Genomic DNA, 25,774 nt, shown 5'->3' with positions numbered 1-25,774 from the left:
GTTAGCAATAATTTATGCCCAAAGATACTGTTTGAAAATAAAAGCCGTTCCTCTCTCCAATTTAATTAGCATAACTAGGTTTATATTGAACGACATTTTCCCCTGCATGTTAGGAAGCAACAAATGGACAGTGTATTAATGACTGGATCCATTCCTATCACTGTAGACTACAACACAGGAATTTGCCTCTAGACACTCATCAAATAATTTTAATGAATTTGGAATTAAGGTAATAGGTATATATGTGTATGCATACACATCCCTCGAGATTAGACTCCTTTTTCTGATTTGGGGGGAAAAAATAGAAAGAAAGGAGGGAGGAAAGAAAGGAAAGAAGGAAGAAAAAAAGAGAAAATTAAAGATAAGTTCCTTTAAAAAGCTTCATGCAAGAGGCTGGAGAGATGGTTCTGCAGTTAAGAGCACCTGTTCTTACAGAGAATCAGGGTTCTGTCCTCAGTACTCATACGATGGCTCACAACCATCTGTAACTCCAGTTCAAGGGTATCTAGTGCCCTCTTCTGACCTCAGAGGGCAACAGGCTCACATGTGGTACATATACACACATTTGAGCAGACCACTTAAACATATAAAATAAAAATAATTTAAACTCATGTAAAATATTAAATCTTAAGTTTTTAATTTCTTATGTATTCTACACTAAAATTTTACTTGAACTTTTAAAAGTTACCTCAATTTTAATAATGTGTATAAAATATGTCAATACAATTGTTACTATCTCCTAAGTGGCTCTAATAACTAATTACTTTAATCTGTTACTTCAAATGTCTCTTCAAATGAATAGGTATATAATATTTCAGAATGCCAAACTAGTAAATATCGGGGAGAAAACAGAATACAGAAACATTATTAGAAAGTATTATTTAACTTTATGAGGGGATTTGGCCCTTTAAATGCTACAAATGAAAGTGAAACACTGTGATGAACTAATTCAGTAAGAGTTATGACTCAACACACTCCCTAACACCTGCCAAATAATGTAAGTGAAGGAACAACTTTTTGTTAAGTCTTCAACTTGACTGTCTAATTCTCTATCCCATGGGGGAAAAAGCCACAAATGAAAACAATCACCCAATAGATAAAAGAAAATTCTATATGCAGATATTAAGAGATGGAACACTCCTGTTAAAGTTACTCTTACATAAAAGCATTTCAGCAATGGCTGGACTAGCACTGTGGGTAGAAAGATGCTTCCTGGCAGGACTAACCCTTACAGACTTAGAAGTATATCCAAACAAGACACAGGTTCTATCATTTTTAAATTGCTGGACAACTACAGAAATTCATGGAAAAGGAAGGGTAGACTGCTAGGTACTTAAACAACAGATACATTAAACTGTTATCTCTAATCTGGAAACAATTCTCACTTGTGATTTTCAGAATACTGGCATCTGCCTGACTGAAGACAAATTCAATAAACCAGTTTTCTAAATGTTCATAATACAAACTCAAATATTTTGAAGGAAGATTTTGAATCTGTGCAATCTGGAAATGGTGCTACTGTTCCAGTGAAATCTAGTCTCAAAAGAATAATCCTTAAGACAGTTACAATGTATTATCTTTAAGGCACTGAGTGAAAAAGAAACCAGGGTAAAATTTTTGTATGTTTCTACTGCAAAATTACTCTTAAGGCTAAACTCTGAAAACTATAGAATGCCAAGTTTTAGTTCAAGATAAATTCTTAATAATTTAGTATATATTCTTTGAATTAAATCAGTGTGTTAGGAGTTTCTTCTTTCTACCAAAACCCTCTTCCACATCTTTACCCAAACTTTTGCAGAGAAGACCTCCCAAAATGACAAGTATTTAACATATCTTCAATATTCAAAACAGTATTTTATTACCTGAAAATATCAACTATTACTTAAACATTCCAATTAGTTGAATTTTTCCTTTTTAATTCTTGGGAGGGATGTATATGTGTGTGTATGTATGTGCATATATATATATATATATATATATATATATCCATCCTTTAATCTCAGTCAGTACTTGGGAAGTAGAGGCAGGTGGATCTCTGTAATTTCAAGGCCAGCCTAATCTACATAGTAAGTTCTAGGCCTGGAAAGGACTACACAGTAAGATACTGTCTCAAAAAAAAAAAAAAACCCTCCATAGAGTTCTTAACAACAAAAATAAGACTATGTCCAGCCAATATAATCAATACCAGTGTAATTTTCTTACAGGTTATTTCTAAAAGAATTGGTCTTTTTATTTTAAAAATAAACAAAAATTTTAATTATATATATTATTTGTTTACTGTGTTAAATATCAGAAAGCAAAACAGAACTCATTAAGTTAATGCATGCATTAGAAAGTCATAGCAACATGCTGACATGAAAGTACTATGTTTATGTCTATAGTCTACTTCTAGGAAAATCTGTGATTCCAGAATGAAAGTAAAGACAAAATTAATTTCCTCTAAAAACTTCCCAATTTCAAGGAGAGATTACTGAGCAAAGCTCAGTTAGCTATTCAAAAGCAGGCCACTCTTTCTGCTGATATAAACTGAAGATCTATACATGTATGTATTTATAAGATCTGACATAGTCTGTAACTGTACTTTCACTTCAGAGAAAATATCAGTTATAATAAACTCCTATATCTTTTACAGGGAAAAATCTTGATGTTCAAACCTTACCTCAACTGATCAAAAACAAAGTTCATAAACCTTCAACTCATTACACAGTAATGAGAACATCAATCTACAAAGATATTCTTAGGCAAGAACATATTAAACTTTCCACAGTTAACTCAAAATTCTCATACATTATGTTTTGAACATAAAAAATTACAAGTATTTAATTCAAACCTCCTAAGAAAAAGGAAAACCTTGGCTGAGTCTATTACTCTTAATTTAAAAGTTGTAAATATTTGCATGCTCAGTAATACCTGCCTGGCATGTGTGAGGCCCTGGGTTAAATCAAGACCACCCATAAGGAAAAACAATGGGCCTGGAACATAGCACAGTTGGCAGAATGCCTGCTTAGCGTGCATAAAGCCTTAGGCTGGATCCTGAGCACTTCATAAACTGGGTGTGGTAGACAAGAGGATCAGAAGTTCAAGGTTATCCTCAGCTACACAACTAGTTCAAGACCAGCCTGTGCTATAAGAAAGCTTGTCTCAAAATACATTGGGAAAGAAGTAACAGGTTTTTTTCACATAAAATTACTGAGAAATATTAAAATGAATTATAGGTTTCAATTTCTTACATGCAAACTTCTAAATATACTACCTGGTCTGCAAAACATAGAATTTGTTTTTTTTCCCAAGTTGATGAAGTTGCATACATAATAAATAAAACTAATTTTTTTCATTGACGTGAAGGCCAACTTTCTCTAAAACCTAAAACTCAGTTAAACAGCAAAATTATGTATCCCTTATTGAAGACTTTCATGCTTCAATTTAGCTGTCTCTCACCACATTCCTACAAATCCTCAAAAATATTTAAAAAAGAAGAAACCCACATTCAAGCACATCTATCATACTGCAAGACTTCTGTTTTTGTTTTAGGGGCAGAGGAGGTTATTATATAGCCAAGAACGACTTTGAACTCCTAGTCCTCCAGCCTCCACTTTCCCAATCCTGGGATTAGAGGCTCACACCACCAAATCTAACAAGTCTGTCAATCCTGTCATATTTATTCTCTTTGTTACACTCCACGGGACTTTTAACACTATCAAAGACTATTTTCAGACTAAGGAATGAAAACAAAATTAAACTAGTTATTTTAAAAGCAAAATTAACTAAAACTTTTTCACTAGCAACTTAAAAACCCATTCAATTCCACAGACTGCTATTTGCCAGGGTTAATTCAAAGCTCAAGATTAAAGTTTATCTGTGTAACACTGAAAAGCAGAGTATTGACCCACTAAAGACACTTGCATTTTCCTTGGTTTCAGTTACCCCACAGTTAGCAAAAGACCAAAATAAAAGAGGAAACCACAGAAATGACTAATTCACAAATCTTAATTGGCACAATGTTCTGAGTAGTGTGATGAAATTTTACACAGCCCGGAGCTCAAGTTCTGAACCATCCCTTTGTCCAGAGAATCTACAAAAAAAAGTCACCATCTCAGTTATCAAACCGTTTTAGTATTGCAGTACTTTTGTTGAAGTAACTTATGCATATAACAGGCGAAGTCTTAGGCCAGTAGCACTCCCTTCACCATGAAGGCAAGGTATCTGCCATCTTACTACACCACAGTAAGGGTAAATGCAGTCCAAAAGGATGCTTTGAGACACTAATTCAACAGTTTTTTAGTGTACTGTTAAAACTTTTCTATTTTTATTATTGCTATTAACCTTAATGTGCCATCTTTATAAACTAAGCTTTATAGCAGATGTACATAAAGAAAAAAGCAGTATATACAGGGCTTGGTATATGCAGTGTATAACATCCACTGGAATTCTTAGAACACACCCTCTCCCTATAAGGGGAACTACTGCACTATTTTTCCTCATGCAGGAAGTCAACCTGCAGTAAGGCAGTAAGATGGCCTTTCCTACAATACTGTCCCCCTTCCCTTAAGGAAGGATTTTGCTATAACCCAGACTGACCTCAAACTCATACTCCTCCAGCCTCAGCCTCTTAAATGTTGGGATTACAGGCCTGCACCATCATGCTATGGTATTCCATACAGTATGTTGCATAGCTGGTACAAAAGTAAATTTACTCAAGAAATTAATTAAGACTACTGACAAATTAGTTCACTAAATAACAAAGACTATGAAAAGGTTCATGTAGTGTATTCTTTCATAATCTTCATAAAAAATTACAGGATTTGAATCAGACGAGTTGACAAATGTTTATGGAAAGAATGTAAGATATTCTCAAGTTATAAACTACCCATGAGTTTCTACTAATTATCCTTTATTAAAGTTTTTATTTAGCTTTTTTACATGAACAGACATAAAAGGGAGAATCATTCCTTCCTATTGTTGCAAAAATATGGTTTAGGTTCCAATCTACAAAATAAAACATAAGCTAAAACTTACCAAACTTCTGCTTTCTGTTTTTAATACTTTTGCTTTTTTTTTTTTTTTCTTGAAACGGTTTCAAACAGCCCAGGTTAGCCTCGAACTTGCAAATTAGCCAAAGCTGGCTTTGAAATTACTGGTATTCCTGCCTCCCTATCTCCCAAATGCTGGGATTATGGTTATATGCCACCAGGCTCACCTAATTTAAAAAGAAAAATCAAAGCAAACCTGTTAAAATACCATCAAAAGAAAATTCTAATAGGCAAATATACTGTTTACTTAATCCCATAAAATGGACAACACACTTTAGTGATACATTCATAGATAATTTAGAAATGCTTTCATTTTTAGGAATGATAAGTAGAAAACTATTATGTCTTTGGGAATTGTAAAATACTGCGAAGCTTCAAAGGGGTAAGGAACATAAGAACTGACAAAGGATTATTGTGAGTACTTGCAAGGGTAGGGATCAGCATTTAAGCACCTGAAGAGGTGAGGGGGAATTCTTGGAGTAACCAGCTGTGTTTTGGGTCCCCTGGGCTCAAGGGCTGCTCACTGTCTTCATCAATGTCAAAGTGAGTTAGTTTCCCACCTACCTACATTGAGGACTTCTGCCTATCTCTGTAACTCAGCAAAACAGTTACTGGCATCTTCTAGAACACTGCCTATCCAGTTTCTCATACGCCACACCTCTCGTCAAGGAATTTTGACATTTCCTATTTCCTTGGACACTCACCCACATTTAGCTGATGTGATGTCATTCATAGAATGATATCAGCAAAACTGATGCCAGCTTTGAGACACAGAGGCCACTTAACAACACATTAATAACTTAGAAAAGTGTATTTTTATTTAAACACACTTAACTCTGAAAAGTGGCAACAGCGCTGTTTTGTTTTTAAGCCTGATGGATATACCACTGATAAGCAGTGTTGGAATTCACTAACCAAGCCAAATTAATAAAATTACCAATATCATATGATGTTACCTTTTATTATAGCTTCAATGATCTATCTGGGAAAATTGGTTTTCTTACTGTACAACTGTCTTTACCTGCAGTTAACTGGTTTTTAGCCTTTGATAAATGTAAGAACCTGGAGTGCTTTACAATAACACAAACCACAATGGCTCCAAGATATATAAAGCTTATTTTTTTAAGTTTTCAAGATAATTTTAATGTACAGCTTTAGTGAAGAACCACTGTATATTTGACTTATGTTGACTGTGTTGGCTTTTAGAATTCTAAAAGGTAATTCTTGGTCAGGTGGACCCATAATTCTCACCTGACTGAAAGCTTTTATTTATTTTTAAATTGTGTGGGAAACACATAAAGGATGTACATAATCTATGTGAACTTCTGGGCCAGTCTTATAAAAGCCATAGTGTCTGCCAGGGTGTTAAGAGGGCTGCATGTAGCAGAGGAGCCCTGTGTTTAAAGGTTGAGGTACACAGGCTAAGTATGTAGGATATACAGTACTTGCCTAGCATGCATGAAGCCTGGGTTCAATTTCCAACACTGCATGAAACTAGATGCAGCGATACATTCCTATAATCTTATAATACCAGTATTTGGAAGATGAAGGAAGGGGGGGGGTTGTAAGTTCAAGGTCACCCTCAACTGGAAGCCAACCTGGACTATAATGGGACCCTGTTGCAAAAATAAATAAATAGAAAAATAAATAAATTGAATAAATAAGGCATAGTGAGAATTATATTTATCCCTTATAAAGGCTTTATTAATAGTCTTAAGTTGTCCTGTAGTAAAGAAACTTGTTTTCACATAATCTAGCATATTCCAAATATGTGAACATATAAATAAGTATTGATATTCTGTAGAAGAGTAGCTTCATAAGATTCTAGTTGAACTTCACAAACTGGCCCTACACAAAATGTTCATCCTTGAGCTGGACTGTTTTGGTTTAGGCCTTGAATAAAACTAACAGTATTAAACGCTTCATTTTTAGGACCAATATTAAATAGGCTACCTTCTCACACCACTCTTGACTATACTATCTACAATAGCTTTTCTATCTAATCCTCATTCAGTCTTTCTCCTTTATATGCTTTATTATTGTTGTAGTGGTGATTGTTACTATTAGTATTGATAATATATGCTATATTATTATTATTATATAGTATAGAACCACCTAGTAACAATGAATGCATTTATTATCTGGCTCCTCTGGGAAGAGTACATTCCGTGAGGGAAAAGACTTCATTTACTATTATGCTCCCAACACTGTATATTAGGTACACAAATACTTGCTAATAAAATGACTGAGGGGAGCAATCAATGTTGGGCTTATAAAATCTCTACATTAAGAAATTGTATGAACAGTACTGAGATTGGGATACAGCTCAGTGATGGTTGCCTAGCATGTGCAAATCTTGGTTGGATTTGATGCCCAGCACCACTGAAAAAAACAAAACGAAACAAAACAAAACAAAATTGCAAACACAATCTTATAAACTGTTCTATCATGTTTCCTCCAGGTTATTTCTGAAAGAATGGCTCACTTTATCATTTAGTGGCTATTTACAAAAATGCAAAGGAATGCCTCATTATCAAGAGTAACTGCAGACACTAAGAACTTTTAATCATGCCATCCTTTTTTCTATACCTATATGCTACTGAACAAATTTTTAGCTCCTTTTCTACTTAGTAATAAAAACCTCTTCAAGTTTGTTACCTACATTTCCTCTAACTTCATCTTACCGCTTTTCTTCTGACTACTTTCTCCACTATTTCCACTTTTAAAAAATTGTTTAAAGAAAAGCTCTGTCTGTATTACATGATTCTTTGAGAAGTATGTACCTTCTCTTCTTGTGAATTCAGCTTAGGAAGATCAGATCAAATAGAATTGACACTTTATTCTCCTTGTGGTTTTGAGACAGTGTCACGTTACATAGCCATGCTGGTCTAACTTGCGGTCACTCTGCATCAGCCTCCTGGGGCTGTGAGTAACTACAGGGTACCTGAACTCTATACTATCTTTGAGACAGGGTCTCATTAGGTGGCTTAGGCTAGCCTTGAACTTGATAAATAGCTAAGTCTTTCATTAAACTCCTGCCTTGAGTAACCATTTTCCTTTTAGTCCCACTGCATGTGCTCGGTAAAAATAAGTGTTAAGAAAGCAGAAACGATCTGTTAGATACTGACATTACCTATTTCTTGAGATATATATATATATATATGTATGTATTTAAAACTTGAATTCAGGAAATGGTGAGAGGACACTTATACTAACAACAGTAAAAGAAGCCCTAGCCTCAAAAAGATGACTGCCAGCCATAAACACTAACAGATATAAATTTCAAGAACTAAAACTCCACAGAACTTAGAAAAATGAAGTGAATCCCAAACAGTACAGGAAGAACTTTAGGTGATAACAGAAGGTCAATGTAGGCTTATCATTTTTTTTTTAATGTACACTTTAATTGGGTTGCTGACAATACGGAGGCTGAATGTGAAGGAAGGAATTAGAAAAACTGTTCAAATTTGCTGTGAATTGAAAACTACTAAAAAGTAGTTTGTTAAAAAAAAATTAAAAAACAGGGATGATAGTCTCATCTTAAGTAACTATGGTCTTTTTCTTAACACTAAGGTATAGTCTGTGTTGTAAATACAAAGTTAGTGTAGACACTCACTTTAGACCAGAAGGATGAGAATAATGTATCTTTGTGTTTCAACATGAAAGGTTGCCAAAGGATATCTACTTCAAAGCCTATAAATTTAACATGCAGGCATTGTAACATCCAGATAACATCCTTAAACAACATATGCTTTAAAAACACTTAGGGTGGGTGTGGTGGTAAATGAGGTGGAAGCAGGAGAATCACTAGTCGAGGCCAGTTACCTCATCAAATACTGTGTTAAAAAACAAACATTTCACTTAAATGGAGAAAGAGGTGCCCCCAAAGAATTGTGTACAGTATACAACTCTAATTTCCAATAATCAGACATCATTTTTTAGAACCTCGCACCCACTGGCAACTCCGGTGACCAGACTACCAGTTTTCCAGGAGTCACTCTCACCACAATCTGGATCAAGCCACAACTCCTGGCTAACTGAACAGTTCACTGCAGAGTTATAAAGGCACTGGTACCCATGATCAGACCCCAGAAGATTGTGATTTGATTGGCTGGAGTGTGGCCTGGGCACCAAAAGTTTTAAGTGGCTATTAAAATACATAGCTAGGTTAAAAGCTGCATGACTCTTTTAGCCTAGTCTACATTTACTAAACTCAGAACAGTTTTTACCTGAAGGTTCTAAACAGCTGCCAAACTAACTCCAGATTATGGAAAACGTACTTACATTAACTATATGAGGCTTTCAGCCACTGGAGGACACTTCATAGTCAATCAAGGAGAGAATGCTTCATGGGGATCCTTAGGAGTCTAAAAGTCTTCTACTATGAGTCCCTACTGCTTGGATTAATACCAAAATCTTTCCAAGCAATACCCAATAGGTTAAGAACCACTACAGATTAAGAAGAAAAAAAGCACATGTGCCAAGAAGAAAACGTATGAAGAACATGAAAATTATTTACCAAAAGAAACAAGTGGCAAAGGTAGTTTTTCAACTTCACTAAACAGCAACGTAACACAAATTAACCTGAAGCTCCAATTCTTCACCAAATCAACAAGAATAAATAAATATTTATCCATAAAAAGAATACAATACATAAACACTCAAACTCTAAGATAAAGTAAATAATGTATTTTTAAAGATCATTTTAGACTATATGGTCAGAAGCCCTAAGTGCTCATACTCTTTAAATTTATAACAGCAAAATATAAAAATGGCCCAAATGGCAAACATTAGGGAAGTTATTTTTATAGTTAACTAAATTATTCAAAATCCAAATAATATAGAGGATAATGTATCAGTTAAAGGTTCAAAATGCAATGTTATAAAGAAAGTTTACCCAGTGTGACAAATTTTGTTAGGTATTATAGAAGACAACATACTCCTTAGACAACAATGAGGACACTAAGAGAGACATACATGGATCTGATCTACATGGGAAGTAGAAAAAAGACAATATCTCCTGAGTAAATTGGGAGCATGGGGACCATGGGAGAGGGTAGAAGGGGAGGGGAGAGAAAGGGAAGGGAACAGAGAAAAATCTAGAGCTCAATAAAATCAATTAAAACAAAACAAACAAAAAACAAAAAGACAGCGTACTCAAATATCAACAAAAGTGAAATTATGGGAGGCTGGAGAGATGATTCAGCAGTTAAGAGCACATGTTGCTCTTGCAGAAGACCTGAGTTCAATTCCAGGCACCCACATGGTGGCTCACAGCAATCCATAACTCTAGTTCCAGGGGATCAAAAGCTCTCTTCTGACTTCCACAAGCACCAGGCACACATATGGCCACATACATGCATTCAAGCAAACAACTGTACACAGGAAAAAAAAATTTTTAAATAAGAAAGCTTAAAAGTCATTTTTAAAAAGTGAAATTATGGGTAACTTAAACATTTACTACTATTTAAAAAGAGATTTATCTTTATTGTTAATTGTGTGTTGTGTATGTATCTCTGAGCAGGCGTGTGCACATACATATGTGCATGAAGGCCAGAGGCATCAGATCCCCTAGGACTAAGGTTACCCATGTGGACACTAGGAACTGAACCTCTAAAAGAGCAGTACTCATGCTTAACCACTGAGCTATCTCTCAACCCCAAATTTGTCACTTTGCAAGAATGTTTAATTCTAGCCAAGAATTACTTGATTAAGTATAATAATCAGAAAAACTGGCTAGACAAATTTGTCATGATACATGTGAGCATATCAATATTTGTGGTGGATAGTAGGTGTAAAGTTGCTGGCTTCAGTAGGGTTGAGCTGGTCTGAGAGCATCACATGAATTAAGAATTCAGGTGATTGTACATATCTGTTCTCACTAAACATCCTCACCTACTCCAAAAAAAGGTAAACCAGCTGAGACAACTGCCTCTTACCTGACACAATGGGTACCCTTCTGGAACCTCGTTCTGAAAAAGCATTTTAAGACCACACAAAAGTAGGTCATAAGAGCCAAGATGAGACAAAGCCACCCTAAAGCTCACTCTATGCTAACTGTTAATGAAAAGGCAGGGCCAGAAAAAAAGAATGTTTTCTGGATGCCCACATATACACTGATACAAAAGTGAACTCAGGAAATTCCTAGAAATGAAGTCTAATGCCCATTATTCTTGACTAAAACCAAAACCCTTCCAACAAACTTTACAGAGCTAGAATGTTTTACAGAGAAACTGTACCCCCCCAATGAAAAAATGTTCAGTCATAAACTGTAAAGAAAACAAAAACCATAAATGTTCCAATTATAAAACTGCAAAGATAATATATAAAGCATACCAAAAACTCTAGAGATAAGTCAGGCATTTCATAAAAGCCTTAACTACTCAAGATAACTATCACATAGCATTTTTACATTAGTTTACTATAGAATACTATAAATTTATCATAAAAGCTCTAAGTTCTCCAAATGAAAGTACTGCCAGATTATCATGTTCTTCCAAACAGGTATTTAAAGCATCCATATTTCTAAAAACTTCAAGAAAATGGTACAATGCAATACTAAGTAGCCTATCAGTTAACTGAAACAGTTAACTAAAAAAAAAAAAAAAAAAAAAAAACTTCATAAACATCTCTTCCCAAGACATCAAACTAATTCAGTAAGACTGTACTGGTCTTCACCATTATCTACATTCTTTAAAAGAAAATATACTGTTAAATTACTTGACATATAGTACAATCAATTTTTAAGAATTATAAATGAAAGTTTATAATAAAGCATTTTCTGAATTACTAAACTGCTTGTATCTTGACAAAAATCACATAGTAGGAAATTTTACTGTTCCAATTGCTTTCCATTCTGTGTAAACAGCTGGATTCAAATTTCAGCATCCAAAGATTCTCTTAGGCACATCCAATGTAAGTTCACCCGAATGTCCATGTTGCTGCACTGAAGTTGGTTCACAGCATTTTTTAACAACTACTCTTGCTAAAGGTTGAGTGTGCCTCCCTTCTGAACCAAAGTCATAATGTGACTCAGGAAATTAAAAAATATATGTCTGTCACAGTAGAAATGGATAAGGTCACAGTTTTTCAGAGATAACAATATGGTTGACCTGAAGTTCCTTATGTTTAAACACTAGTTCATTGTTTTCTGCTTTGCACAATTACCAAAAAAGACCATTTATACCTGTTCTATGTGTGAATAGGGCCAGCCACCTTCAACTCCAAAAACATTAGCAGTGTACATCACAGTCATACAGTGGCTCCATCTTCAGCTATCAATTCATTTCCCACAATTACCTTAGAAACTATTGCTTCTTCTCAAAGGCCAAAAACTTACCAAGTTGTATAAAAAAATAGAAACTATAGTAAATATTAATTTACTTCAATGTTTGATTGGTATACAATTCAGAATAGATGGCAAACAGAAAGAATATCAGTATTTCAGAAGTCTTAAAAAGGTTATGACAGTCAGAAATGAACATACAACAACTAGTCTATATATATTTAAGGAAATAAAGAGTGTTCATTAGATATTACTCATTTCACCTCTACAATGGGATTCCAGCTTTAAAAAGAATTTTATTCACCCACCTTCTCCCTTTCCATAAAAAAGGCAAAGTGCTGAGGTGGTTAAAAGAAAATCTGTTTATAACTGGAATTAAGTACTGTTTCAGGAGATCCATTATAACTTAATAGATTAGAACAGAATATAAGAATACACAAACAATTTCATAGGTATTTAAAGGCTTCCTTTAGAGTATTATTAAATGAAAAACTGAAATATACCTAGAACATGCTTTAGAACAACCCAAAAGTCTGCTTCTTTCATGAACTTCATTTAAATCTTTTCCCATTAGTTTTAATATAAGGAAGTAGTAAAGGAATTCAATCAAGATATTATCACAGGAAAAAGAATCTCAGGACTGTTTAAACTCATATTTAATATGCTATATGAAAGGCTTACTGTTAAGAGTTCACACCTATAAAGTGCTTTCTAAATCATTCTTGCTATTGAGTTTACATGATTAGGTATAAATTTAGATGATCAATATAATTTTTCTTGAAATATATTTTATACACTAGCAATATGTTGCCTTATGCATAAAACAGAAAACTAAAAAGAAAAAAATCACCTATAAAACTTTAGAAAAACCAAAACTTTCCCCTCTGTAATGCAGGAATAAACAAAAGCTGTCATGACCTATTAAGTATGTTACTTTACAAAATACTGCTAGCCATATAATTCTCTTCAATAATGAGAATTCTTCACTTAAGAACCATTCAGACATCATCATTCTTCCTCTATGCAATCTCAAGACTGCCTCTGTAGCACACAGTATGAGATGTGACAATACAGGAAAATTAGACATGTTAAAAATGTAATGAACTGCAGACCCTTTTCTCTATGAGAGCTGAGAGAAGCCAATTTCCAAGTAAGTTTTTAAAGCCTGGGAGATCAAGGGGAAAGTTTTTTTTTTTAAAAAAAATTCTTTACAATTTGAGTGACAAAACAGGATAAAAAAAATGTGCAATTATGGGTAACTAGTTTATAATCCACTAAGCCTGGTAGGAAAACACACAAAACTATTATTTTAGGAGGAACAGTAATTAGAAAGTTTCAACGAAAGAATGTATTATTCCAGACACCATAAGCTCAAGTGCAGAGACTAGATAATAAAGCAAGGTGCCTATTCCTGAGGGAAATGTACTTAGTGATAATGCTGAACAGTGAGTAGTAAATCTATGGAGTGCTAAAAAGGCAATGATGGAAGTTCAGATAGCATGTTACAGAGAAAGACCTGTAAGAATTCCATTGCTTAAAAATTAAACCTGTCCCTGTCATTAACCACTTAATGTTTCTGCTGATGTGCTAAAGTGCACTGGCAACTCACAACAGGTTTGTTTGTGTTTTAAGCTGGCCATGTCTTGTTAATAGACTGCAGTCTTCACATTTATACAGAGCTGCAGGTCTCCTGGATTTTTTCAAGTGTCACTCATCTAAATGAGTCTGACAGCTGGGGAAGGCCATCAGGTGCTTTACGGTCAGTTTAAAAAACACCCTCTACCTGGTGTCTCTGCAGTGGCCATCAGTGCTTTACGGTCAGTTTAAAAAGCACCCTCTACCTGGCGTCTCTGCAGTGGCCATCAGGGCTTTACAGTCAGTTTAAAAAGCACCCTCTACCTGGCGTCTCTGCAGTGGCCATCAGGGCTTTACGGTCAGTTTAAAAAGCACCCTCTACCTGGCGTCTCTGCAGTGATGGTCTTGCTGCTCCCGGAAACTTCTTCATCGTCCTCTGACGAGCTCGTGCTTGAGTCACAGGTCAGGTCACTGTCACTGGTACTACTGTCCTGCAGCAGGTTGTACTTCTTCCTTGCAGCAGCCTCCCGTTTTTGCCGCAGTAGTCGGATCCTTTCCTTGTGCTTTTGGCTCCGATGACCTTTAACCTTGGTGACTCGGCCATTCTGCTTATCACTCGATTGCCGGTTTTTCTTGGCAGCCATAGTAGATGTTTCACTTTCAGAACGGGATCGCCTAGACTTGCGCCCAACAGTGGCACCAGACACTCCTGATGTATCTCCTTCTACTGTTGTTTCTGCTTGAGAGGGTTCATTCTCTTCTACAGAAGACAACGTGTCTGAATCAGCCAAGTGACCACTAGAGGAAGGGGAAAGCATGCAATGATTAGAGGAGTCACTCTCATAGATTCGGCCAGTTGTGGGCTTGTCACTCTCTGTGGATGCTAACTGAGACTCTGAAGAGTCCCTTCTCAGTTCCATCAACAAACACGGCATTGAAGAAAGAACTGTAGAGTCAGCTACACCATCCTTCGGAACTTGAGATTCCAGTTCTACAGAACCATCTTCCTCCTTGACTGTCTCTTGTTCGGAGGTTTTTGGTGGGGCTGCAGACTCAATGAGGTCTTCTACTTTTCCCACTGTCTCCTCCATCTTCATTTCAGAATTCCAAACTAAATCATGGAGCAGAGACTAGGAAACGATATCAAAGATGCAACAGGAAAGCAGCCTGTATGAAAATACATAAAATCAGTGACTAGAAATGAAAGATTATTTAACCTATACGGTATGCTATTTTTCTAAGTGTCAAAAGTTACTACTTAGGCAGACCCTTAAGATATTATGTATCCATACTTAGTTCGTTAACAGCAGCACAATCCTAGCAAGTCTTTATCTACTAAAAGCAGAACACTAATCCCCTATTGCTGTAATTACAATACGAACCAAAGAATTAAGTTTAGAACTTTAGATAGGGTTGGGAAAGTAGTGTAGCAACAAAATAAGAAAGACTTAAAAACATTCAAGAAAGAATCTTAGAAAATCTTTAATATAATTAATGTTTATCTGACTTTATTACAAATGAAAAGAATGGTTTAAAATACAACTATTCTGAGTCTGGAGGTGGAGTTCAGTTGGTAGAGTGTTTAACTCATATATATGAAGGTGGGATTCAATCCTCACCACTACCTAGAACTGAGACCCTATTAAAAAAAAAAAGAGTAGTCTGACCTGGACATGATAGCGGTAGCACAGGCCTATAATTCTAGCTACTTGACAGGCTGAGGTATGAGGCTCCCAAAGTCAAGGCCTACTTGACTTTGGAACAACTTTTGACAACTTGGAAGACCCTGTCTCAAAATTAAAACAAAGGGGGCAGAAAGATGGATGGCTCAGAGGTTAAGAGTACTTCCTGTTCTTGCAGCATACCTTGGTTTGGTTCCCAGAACCTACACAGCTGCTCCTTTCTATAACTCCAGTTCCAGGGGATCATACACCACTGTACATACACATGCAGGCAAATACTTCTACACATATAAAATAATTTTTAAAAAGTAAATAGGTATAAAGGAGGAAGGGCTGGGATGTAGCTTAATAGCAGAGTGTTTGTCTAACATGTTTAATGGTCCAGTACTACTAAATACAGCAGTAGCCTGGGAATCATTATAATTAAAATGATGGTTTTATACTCAATTCCCCAAAGAAAAAGGAGAACTATCTATGTACACGTATGAATTGTTAGGGGTTGGTGATGCATTTTTTATGCATGTATGTGTGCAGGTGCATGTGGGGGGGTAGATGAAAAAACCTCCTGTGTCATTCCTCAAAAGCCATCCACCTGTTTATGAGACAGGATCCTTCAGTGGCCTGGAGATGGCCAATTCCACTATGCTGGCTGGTCACTGAATTGTAGGGAAGCCTGTCTTTGCCACTCCTGCACCTGAATTATTAACATGGGTTCTAGGTGTCAAAGTCAGGTCTTCTGAAAGAGCTATCTCTTCACCGTTTCCTTTAAAGAGAAGAAGAAGAAGAAGAAGAAGAAGAAGAGGAGGAGGAGGAGGAGGAGGAGGAGGAGGAGGAGGAGGAGGGGGGAGAAAGAAAGAAAGAAAAGCAAAAAATTAAAATGAACAACCGAAGTATAATTAATTATGCATCAAACCTGTCTGTATTCCCCTCAGTAGAAGCTGTGCCAAAGGAGGATTAAGAGACAAGGCCAGCTGGGCATGATAGCATACCTGTGTAATGTGGCACTTGCAAGGGCTGACTTTGGACTGAGAGTTGGACATCAACCTAGGCTACATACTGAGAGCCTGTCTCAAAGGCCCTCAGCCCATCTACTAAGTGAAGTCTCATGTCAGATGTTTTGCTTCAAAAACAAATAGCCACTACAATACAGTTCAGTTACTTTGTGAACCCAAGGAATCCTCTGACTGGGTTCAGGTTTAAGAAAAACTCCCTGCACATTTTACACCTTTATTTGCTAAATTTAGCACCCAATGTTCTAATCACTACCATAAAGGACACAACTCTAATCAATCATGAGCCGAACATAATCTTTAACTACCACTCTGCAACCTTTTACATGGAAAATTTCATTAATCGATGGTTTTCCAGAGCATAGTAAGAAGGAGCAAGGCAAGCTACTCCCTCAACTTGTATACAGAATAGAGAAGGCAAGGACCATGATGCCCCATTGGCCACAGGTGCAAACGTTCGTTCATCATGATGGCATGCTAGTGAAGTATAATACAGTACCTCCATTACTTTAGTCTACCAAGTATCAGTTCATTTCATGACGGAAACCAGAAATATCAGAAAAATCCTTTTATTGCTCTTACATTCGAAATACCATTTTTAATTAATACAAACATGTATTTTATGTATCATTTTTTGCTTTGCATAGCTCTGCTCTCCAATAAAATGGGCATTGAGATAGTTTCCTTAACAAACTTAACAAACAAGAATACTAAAATATTCTTACTAGAGCATTTACTAATTTGAGACTCTTGTATGTACTACTTCATAAACATATTCATAATATGACTAATTTTTTAACTAAATGAAAATAAGCATAGAAATTTTACAGTTCTAAAAGAAATGTAACACTCCTGAAAGCCAACAGAGGGAGTATAGGCTAAATCAATAAAGAAAATATCACAAATAAAGTATGCTAACAACATGAAATATTTGTATATCTATATAAAAAACTCTTGGACTAAAACAATAAGCCAAATTTTTCTGATAAAAATAAAAGCAGCAAGAGTTGGGACTGGCAAGATGGTTTAACGGGTAACATAAAGGCACTTGCCACCTAGCCTATGGCCTGATTCAGCCCTGGGATCCATAGGATGGAAAAGCCTATAAGCTGTCCTTTGATCACTATATACACACTGTATCACATGGGTGTGCTCCACCCTCAAATAAATAAATAAATAAATAAATAAATAAATAAATAAATAAATAAGTTTGGGGAAAGCTTAGGTGGGAGTTGGTGGGCTTGGCGTTTGTAAAAGTCCTGGGTTCAAACCCAAACACAACACAAACAAGGCATGGCTAAGTATGTGTGTAATTCTAATCAGGAGGTGATCGTAGGAGGAACAAAAATTCAAGATCATCCTTGACTACGTAACAAGATCAATGCTAGCTAGAGCTATATGAGACTTGAAAGAGCAAGAGAATCTCAATTGATTCTCTGTTGAGAATCCACTCATACACTCTAAAAATAAAGATTTTTTTTTAAAGTAAAATATACTAAAATGAAGGTAAAGTAAACACAAAGCCTTCTTTTGAAAGAAGGAAGCACTAGACCTTTTCAAAGTATTACAATATAGCATCATCAGACTGAAAATAATTTATTGCCTCTTCCTTCAGTGCTGCCAAGGTGTATGGTCTTCTAAAAAAGCTAAAGCTGCATCAGATGAGGGCCTCATTCCATCTATTGACTAACTAGCACATCAACCAGCAAAGGCAGTTTCCCCAGCACCATCCCCACTGTCCCCCATGGCTTATCTCCATGTTTGCCTGCATCTACTCTGCTCTCATCCTGCAAGATGAGGTAACCTGCACTGAAAGATCAATGCTCTCATTAAAAGCAGCTGGTGTAAATTTTGAACTTTTTGGTATGACTTATTTGCAAAGTCTCAGTCAATGTCAGTCAGCACTGGGAGTCTTATGTACAACACAGGGGCTGCTGGACCTGCTCAGGCACCTGGTGTCACACTAGTAGGAGCTCTGCCCACTGCTGTCATCAGAACAAGAGAGAGCAAGAAACAAGAATCAAGAGAGTGGGCAGCTGAGGTGAGAAGGCTCAGTGATTAAGAACACTTGCTGCTCTTCCAGGGGACCTGAGTTCAGTCAGTTCCTAGCATTCACAATGGGAAGCTCACAACTGCAGGTAGTTCCAGCTGTAAAAAACCCAAAGCCTTTCTCTGGCTTCTTCAGGGGCGCCCGCGCACATACACACACACACACACACACACACACACACACACACACGCTGCCATAATTCTCATATTCATATTTTCTGTATCTCTCACACAAACACACAAATAAAAATGAATCTCAAAGAAAAAGTAATTATGCTATCTGTTTAAGTACAAGCAATGATTTATGACTTTGTCTATAGGGCAAAGAATCTCAGTAAGTATTCTTGTTATAAAATGGTAATGCCACCAGCTACCTTAAAAAGAAAAGAGAGGGTAAAAGAAAAGATGCTATTATATGCAGTTTTGTACCTATTAAATTTTGTATCATATACAACAATTATCTTTCTTTCAAAGGTCTAGCATAAAAGTCTTCTGAAAGAGTAGTGCTTTTTTTCTGGACATGACACTCTGTCATTTGGGTCATTTTTCATCAATAAATTCCATAAAGCTTTCCCTCTGGAAACAGTGGTCAACTTTCCTAATGCTCCAACCCTTTAATACAGTTCCTCATTTTGTGGTGACCCCAACCATAAAATTACCTTCTTTGCTACTTAGTAACTGTGATTTTGTTAATGTTATGAATCATAATGCAAATATCTGTGTTTTCCAATGGTCTTAGATGATCCCTGTGAAAGGGGAATTCGATTCTCAAAGGGGCCACAACCCACAAGCTGAGAACCACTGCTCTAGGATATAATTTTCTTGTAATTAAACACAGGGTTGGAGCTGAAAGTCATCAAAGTAGAAATCCAAGCTATAAAAAAATTTTTTAAGAGATTTATTTGTTTACATATTTTATATACATGAGTGCTCTGTCTTCATGAACATCAGAAGAGGGCAGCAGATTCTATTACAGTTGGGTGTGAGCCACCATGTGGTTACCAGGAATAGAACTCAAGACTCCTGGAAGAGCAGCTAGTGCTCCTAACCTCTGACCCATCTATCTCTCCATGCCCTGAAAAAAAAATTTCATTATAATGAATTAAAATAAAGCTCTCTAAACACAATAGGAAAGATATCATACATAAAGTTTAATCATGCCAAACAACCAAATTATCTTTTTTAATTATTTTGGGGATTATAATAGAATTATATCATTTCCCTCTTCCCTTTCCTCCCTCCAGACCTTCCCATGCGTGAGTGTGTGCTCCTAAATACATAAGTGCAACCTGCTCAGTCTGAAGTGTTACGTTTACTTTTATGCATGTTTTCCGGGATGCCCACTTAGTGTTATATAATCAATTGGTGTGCTTTTTCCCTGAGGAAGGTTATTTCTCCAGCTCTTAGTATTATTTAGTTGCCTGTAGTTCCTAGTGTAGGGTAGAAGTCTCATGGGCTTCCCCTGTTCAAAAGGCAGATTTTATTTTTTTCTAGGGATAATCAATTAGCTGGAAGTAGAAAATGATTTTCTTAACACGTGAAGCTAAAGCTGGCAAAATGGTTCCACAGAAAAAGGCACCTGCCGCTAAGCCTGACGGTGGATAGAACTCCTTGTCCTCTGACCTCCATATGCACGCATGCCTGTGCTCGCATACACACACACACACACACACACACACACGCACACACGCACTCACACAGACATGTCAAATTAATAAATGACTAAGTTTAAAAGGGTTAGGACCAGAGAGAGTTTGGAAAAGAAATGCACTTATAGCAAAGCCTGACAACCTGGGTTCAATGCCCAGACTCACGTGCTGGAAGGAGAGAACTGACTCCTAGAATGTGTCTCTGACCTCCACATACACACTACTACATGGGCACACACACACACAAATAAATGTGATTTTTAAAAAGATGTTTTAAAAAAGGTATCCAGTGGGATCTACATCATTTAAATGGGATAAAAACCATTAACCTTACAGGATTTAATGTTCACAATGTACAATGAGTATAAATATGCACCATCATTTGTTAGAACCATCTCATCCATGTTCTTCCTTCCAAATTAAAGGCAGGCTTCTCCTGTGTGGCTATTAGATCTCATCCTGTCTGTTCTCCCTATGACCAGGCAAAACTGACTATTTGATGCTCATCAGCTCATCCATTCATTTATACATTCATTCACCTATTCATTTCTAAAATCCTGCCCACTGTGGTAGCTCATGCCTGCAATCCCAACACGTAATCCCAATACTCAAGAGGCCGAGGACGGATGAGTTTTGGAGGTCAGGCTGGGGTTACATAAAAGATCATCACAAAAGACAAGGGGCTGAAAAGATGGCTCAGTGGTTAAGAGTACTTGCTCTTTCAAAGGACTAGAGTTTAGTTCCACGTCACCCACAACATCCTCTAAGTAAACTAGGGGATCTGACGCCCTCTTCTAACCTCTGCAGGTGCGCACACCCTGTGTATACACTAAAAATATGTCTTAAAAAAACATAAATAAATACAAATTTTCTATTTAGCACCTCAACTTCACTTTTCTCTCTTTTAAGACAGGATCTCTCTATGTAATCTTGGCTGGCTTGAAACTGACTATGTAGACCAGAATGGCCTTAAACACAGAGATCCACCTGCCTCTGCCTCCTGGATGTAGAACCAAAGGCAACACCACTACTGGCTCCTGTGTTCTTTCATAGGATACTTCACTTTGCTGTCAGGGAATAGCAGATCCAATCACTGAGACAGCCATGTATACTGCTGTATCATTGGGTCAAGTGAGTTATCTAGCAGAACATGAGACTCCAGAATTTTTGGTATGGTGTAATCAGCTACTAACAAAGAACTAGTAAGAACCCCATTTGTTACTTCAGAAACTGCACTACCAAGGGTAGTACTGCTGCACAGAAGCACCCATTAAATTCGCTTGCCAGAATAGTTCTGAACAATAAAATATTTTATGATTACTAATTGGCTAAACAAGAAGTCTGTGATACTGTTAACACTGCATGCTATACTTCAACAAATTTCTTTGAGGAAGCTGAGACCCAATTATACATGATAAAGGAATAAGCCATGTTTATTAGTCTCACCCCAGTTTCTTTGGTCATTTGTTTAAATGGCTGCTTTGAAGCTTGGGTTTTTAGAAACAAAATAATTTTGAAAACTGGGGCTATCATATACTCTTAATTTTGCTCTGTATTATCCTTATCAAATTTTGGATCTGTTACCTGTCAGTTTCTAAAGAAATGCAAATACCAGAAGTCAGTCATCTATCTCAGTAGGTAAAGGCACTTACAACCAAGCCCAAAATACCCGAGTTCACCTCCCGGGACCCATATTTGAAAGAGAAAACCAACTGCTGCAAGTTGTCCTGACCATGTGTGATGTGAGAGTGTCATATATCAATTTGTGGTTTCATTGGTTAAGCAATAAAGAAACTGCTTGGCCCTGATAGTTTAAAACATAGGTGGGAGGAGTAAACAGAACAGAATGCTGGGAGGAAGTGAGCTCAGAGAGACGCCATGCTCCCCTCTCCAGATGCGATAGCTCTGCTCTCTGAGACACACGCGATGAAGCTCCGACCCAGGATGGACATAGGCTAGAATCTTCCTGGTAAGCGCACCTAGCTGTGCTACACAGATGATTAGAAATGGGCTAAATTAATATGTGAGAATTATCCTAGAAGAGGCTAGATAGAAATGGGCCAAGCAGTGTTTAAATGAATACAGTTTGTGTGTTGTTATTTCGGGGCATAAGCTAGCCAGGCAGCGGGGGTGCTGGGGACGCAGCCCCGTCGCTCTTATTACAACACATGTGCACTCACATACATACATGAGTACCTATGTGATAAACTACAGGCAGGATACATACATATACATACACACAGAGACAGATGTACTAACAAAATAATGCTGACCCAATGCTTTGAGGTAATAGACAGCCAAACCTGCAGGACAGACAAAACTGAATGAGAGTGAAACCTTGAACACTTGGCTCTATGAGTCAAAGCACTTGTCAAGCACGCCAAATAACCTGAGTTTCATCCCTGGAACCACAAATGGAAAGAAGAAACCCCTAAAAGTTGTCCTCTGACTTCCATCTGCACAACATAGCATATATACCTGAATTCATACATACATGAGCACACATGTACACACACACACATACACACACAAATTAAAGAAAAAAGAAACCCTGAAAGTCTCTCCTTCTGTCAACCATGCTGAACAATATGACTATTCAGGTGCTGTATTTGTTTCAAGATGTTATTGTTTATGTGTGTATATGTGTATTCATCTGTATGAGTTTATGTGCACACCATGTATGTAGGTCCTCTTAAAAGACAGAGGGCCACCTGATGTGGATGCTAGGAGCGGAATGCAGTAATGAGCGAGAGCAGCAAGTGATGTTAACTACTGAATCAACAGCTCTCCAGCACTGCTATGCATGGTAGTATCAACTCCTTGTTGCTAGTCGTTTTCTTATCATGTGGGTTCAGAACAACCAAAATAGGTCATGGTATTTTGATGTGGGATGTCCTTCTGTATATGGGTTGCTTTTATTGGCTAATGAATAAAGCTGTTTTGGCCAATGGCTTAGCAGAGTAAAGCCAAGCAGGAAATCCGAACAGAGACATAGAGAATAGGTGGAGCCGCCATGTAGCTACCAAAGGAGACAGATGCCAGAACCTTACCCGTAGGTCACAGTCTCATAGTGATACACACATTAATAGAAATGGGTTAATTCAAGATGTAAGAGCTAGCTTGAAATACGCCTGAGTCATTGGCCAAGCAGTGTTGTAATTAATACAGTTTCTGTGTGATTATCTGGGTCTGGGCAGCCAGGAAACTATAAAGCGCAGTCTCTGTTTACAATACTTTATCACTGCAACAGAAAGGTAACTAAAACAGATGATGCTGAGCTTTGTCATCAATGTATCTTAGAAAATAATAGTGGTAGCTATATTCTGAAAAGACTTCAGCTTTAAAATGTATTCCCATATCTACTCTAGAAGATAATCTCTACTAGGAGAGAATGAAGTTTTATTAGCCTCAGATGTTTATGGACAACCACTGTCTATTCACTGGCTGTAGATCAGTAAACAGGAACAGAAATGACAAAAGCAACCACAAAAAAGCTTAAAATTTTAAAAAAGAAAAAATATTGAGCAGAGAAACTAGTAGCTATACACTGGAGTGAAGGCATTTCACAGATCTGTTACCTAAACAAAGAAAGTGTAACATCTTCAAAAGGACAAAGATCAAAATCCAAAATTGGAACAACATTTGTCTGAGAGGTCTAATTTCAACAACAACAAAAAAAAAAAAAAAACCCTCCCAAAAGAAACAGGAAACTGTGACACATACACAGGAGAAAAAAGTAGTCACTAGGAAAAATTTTCAGATGTTAGACTTAGCAAAGACTTCAAAGGAGCTATTTTAAATATGTTCAAAACACTTAAGGAAGGGGCTTGGTGTGCAATCTCATTGATAAAGAGAGCTTCCCTGACATACACAAAACAAAACCCTGATCTTGATTCTCAGCAAAACACACAAACACACACACACACATACACATGCATGTGCACACAAACACACATTTAAAAACTTATTTAAAAAGAAGAAAAATGAAGAATCACACTTTGAAGGTTTACAGAATGGACAAAATAGCAAATACCACCATACACTTAATGGTAATCCTCAAAAGAGAATAAGACACAAGAAAAAAAATGAGGGGGGGAAGTATTCCAAAAGCCATGGCAGCATTCATTCGTAATCCCAGTCTTGGAAGGTTAGGTACAGAATCAGGAGCTCAATGACTCTCTCAGTTACATAGCAATTTCAAGGCCAGACTAAGCCACATAAGGCCATCAAAGACAGAAAGACAGACAGAAATTAATAATTAACACATACTCTCAATTTGATTGAAAAAAATCTAAGAGGCTCAAAAATACCTCAAGTAAGATAAATGCACAGTTATCCACATATTCACATCATAGATAAGCAAAAGACAAGAGGAAAATACTGAAATCAGGTAAAGTAACACATCAAATGCAAAGGAACCCTATACTTCAGTTTTATTTCTTCTTTGAAACAGAAGCCAGACCCACATATTCCAAGTGCTGGGGCAGAAAACTGTCAAATCAAGAACTATAATTCCGGGGGCTGGAGAGATGGCTCAGCAGTTAAGAACATTGCCTGCTCTTCCAAAGGTCCTGAGTTCAATTCCCAGCAACCACATGGTGGCTCACAACCATCTGTAATGAGGTCTCATGCCCTCTTCTGGCCTGTAGGAATACACACAGACAGAATATTGTATACATAATAAATAAATAAATAAATATTAAAAAAAAGAACTATAATTCCAACAAAACTATTCTTTCGAAATGAAAACAAGAAATTCAAAAGGATCTTCAACCATACGCCTTGAACCTTAAAAAAATGAATGACAACAAATAGTGGAGAATGTGCTGAGAGAACCTACAGGAACCTACATACTTTCTTCCCTTCCAGAGATGGATTAACAGGTAAGTCTTTGAAATATGTAATTTCTGCGCACCACCTTTAATACCAGCACTTGGGAGGCAAAGGCAGGCAGATCTCTGTGAGTTCGAGGCCAGCCTGGTCTACAAGAGCTAGTTCCAGGACAGGCACCAAAGCTACAGAGAAACCCTGTCTCGAAAAAAAAACAAAAATAAATAAATACATAAATAAATAAAAAGTAATTTCAAAGTAACACACACACACACACACACAGCCTTTCAGGGACACACTGAAGACACTAATCCACCCCTTGGGTCTATACTGTTCTTTCCTCAATAAACACCAACTTTGCTTCATTCTGATTCATCCTCAATTTTTTTTTCTGAGATCTAAGTCAAGATTCACCAAATACTTAAGTGGAGGGTCCTGAGAAGAACTCTTCAGGCAACAAAGCTGATAATTTGAGTTACATCTCTTGCTGCTTCTAGCAAATGGATTATTTAGCTACCCATAAGTAATGGGCTGGAGAGATGGCTCGGCAGTTAAAAGTGCTTACTGCTCTTGTAGAAGTCCCAGATTCAGTTCCCAGTACTCATGTAACAGCCCAAAACCATCTGCAATTCCAGTCCAGAGGCTCTGATGTCTCTTATGGCCT

At 36.8% G+C, this 25,774-nt stretch overlaps 1 protein-coding gene across 3 annotated transcripts in view; it reads right to left on the bottom strand.

Annotated features, from left to right (window-relative positions):
• The window catches only part of CUNH18orf25 (chromosome unknown C18orf25 homolog), a 75,836-nt gene that overhangs the window by 27,260 nt on the left and 22,802 nt on the right, over positions 1-25,774 (bottom strand). For all 3 annotated transcript variants that reach the window (XM_041640795.1, XM_041640793.1, XM_041640796.1), the window contains exon 2: positions 14,273-15,057. In XM_041640795.1, coding sequence (XP_041496729.1) covers positions 14,273-14,987 — 715 coding nt within the window. In that variant the 5' untranslated portion in view covers positions 14,988-15,057. The remainder of the gene's footprint in view (positions 1-14,272; positions 15,058-25,774) is intronic.

This window comes from Microtus oregoni, unplaced genomic scaffold, assembly GCF_018167655.1.
Source record: "Microtus oregoni isolate MIOR12 unplaced genomic scaffold, Mior012 000065F_ref0000479, whole genome shotgun sequence".
In the NCBI taxonomy this organism is placed as follows: domain Eukaryota; kingdom Metazoa; phylum Chordata; class Mammalia; order Rodentia; family Cricetidae; genus Microtus; species Microtus oregoni.
Note: the sequence above shows the minus strand (reverse complement) of the source record. Positions and strands in the feature narration are given on the sequence as shown.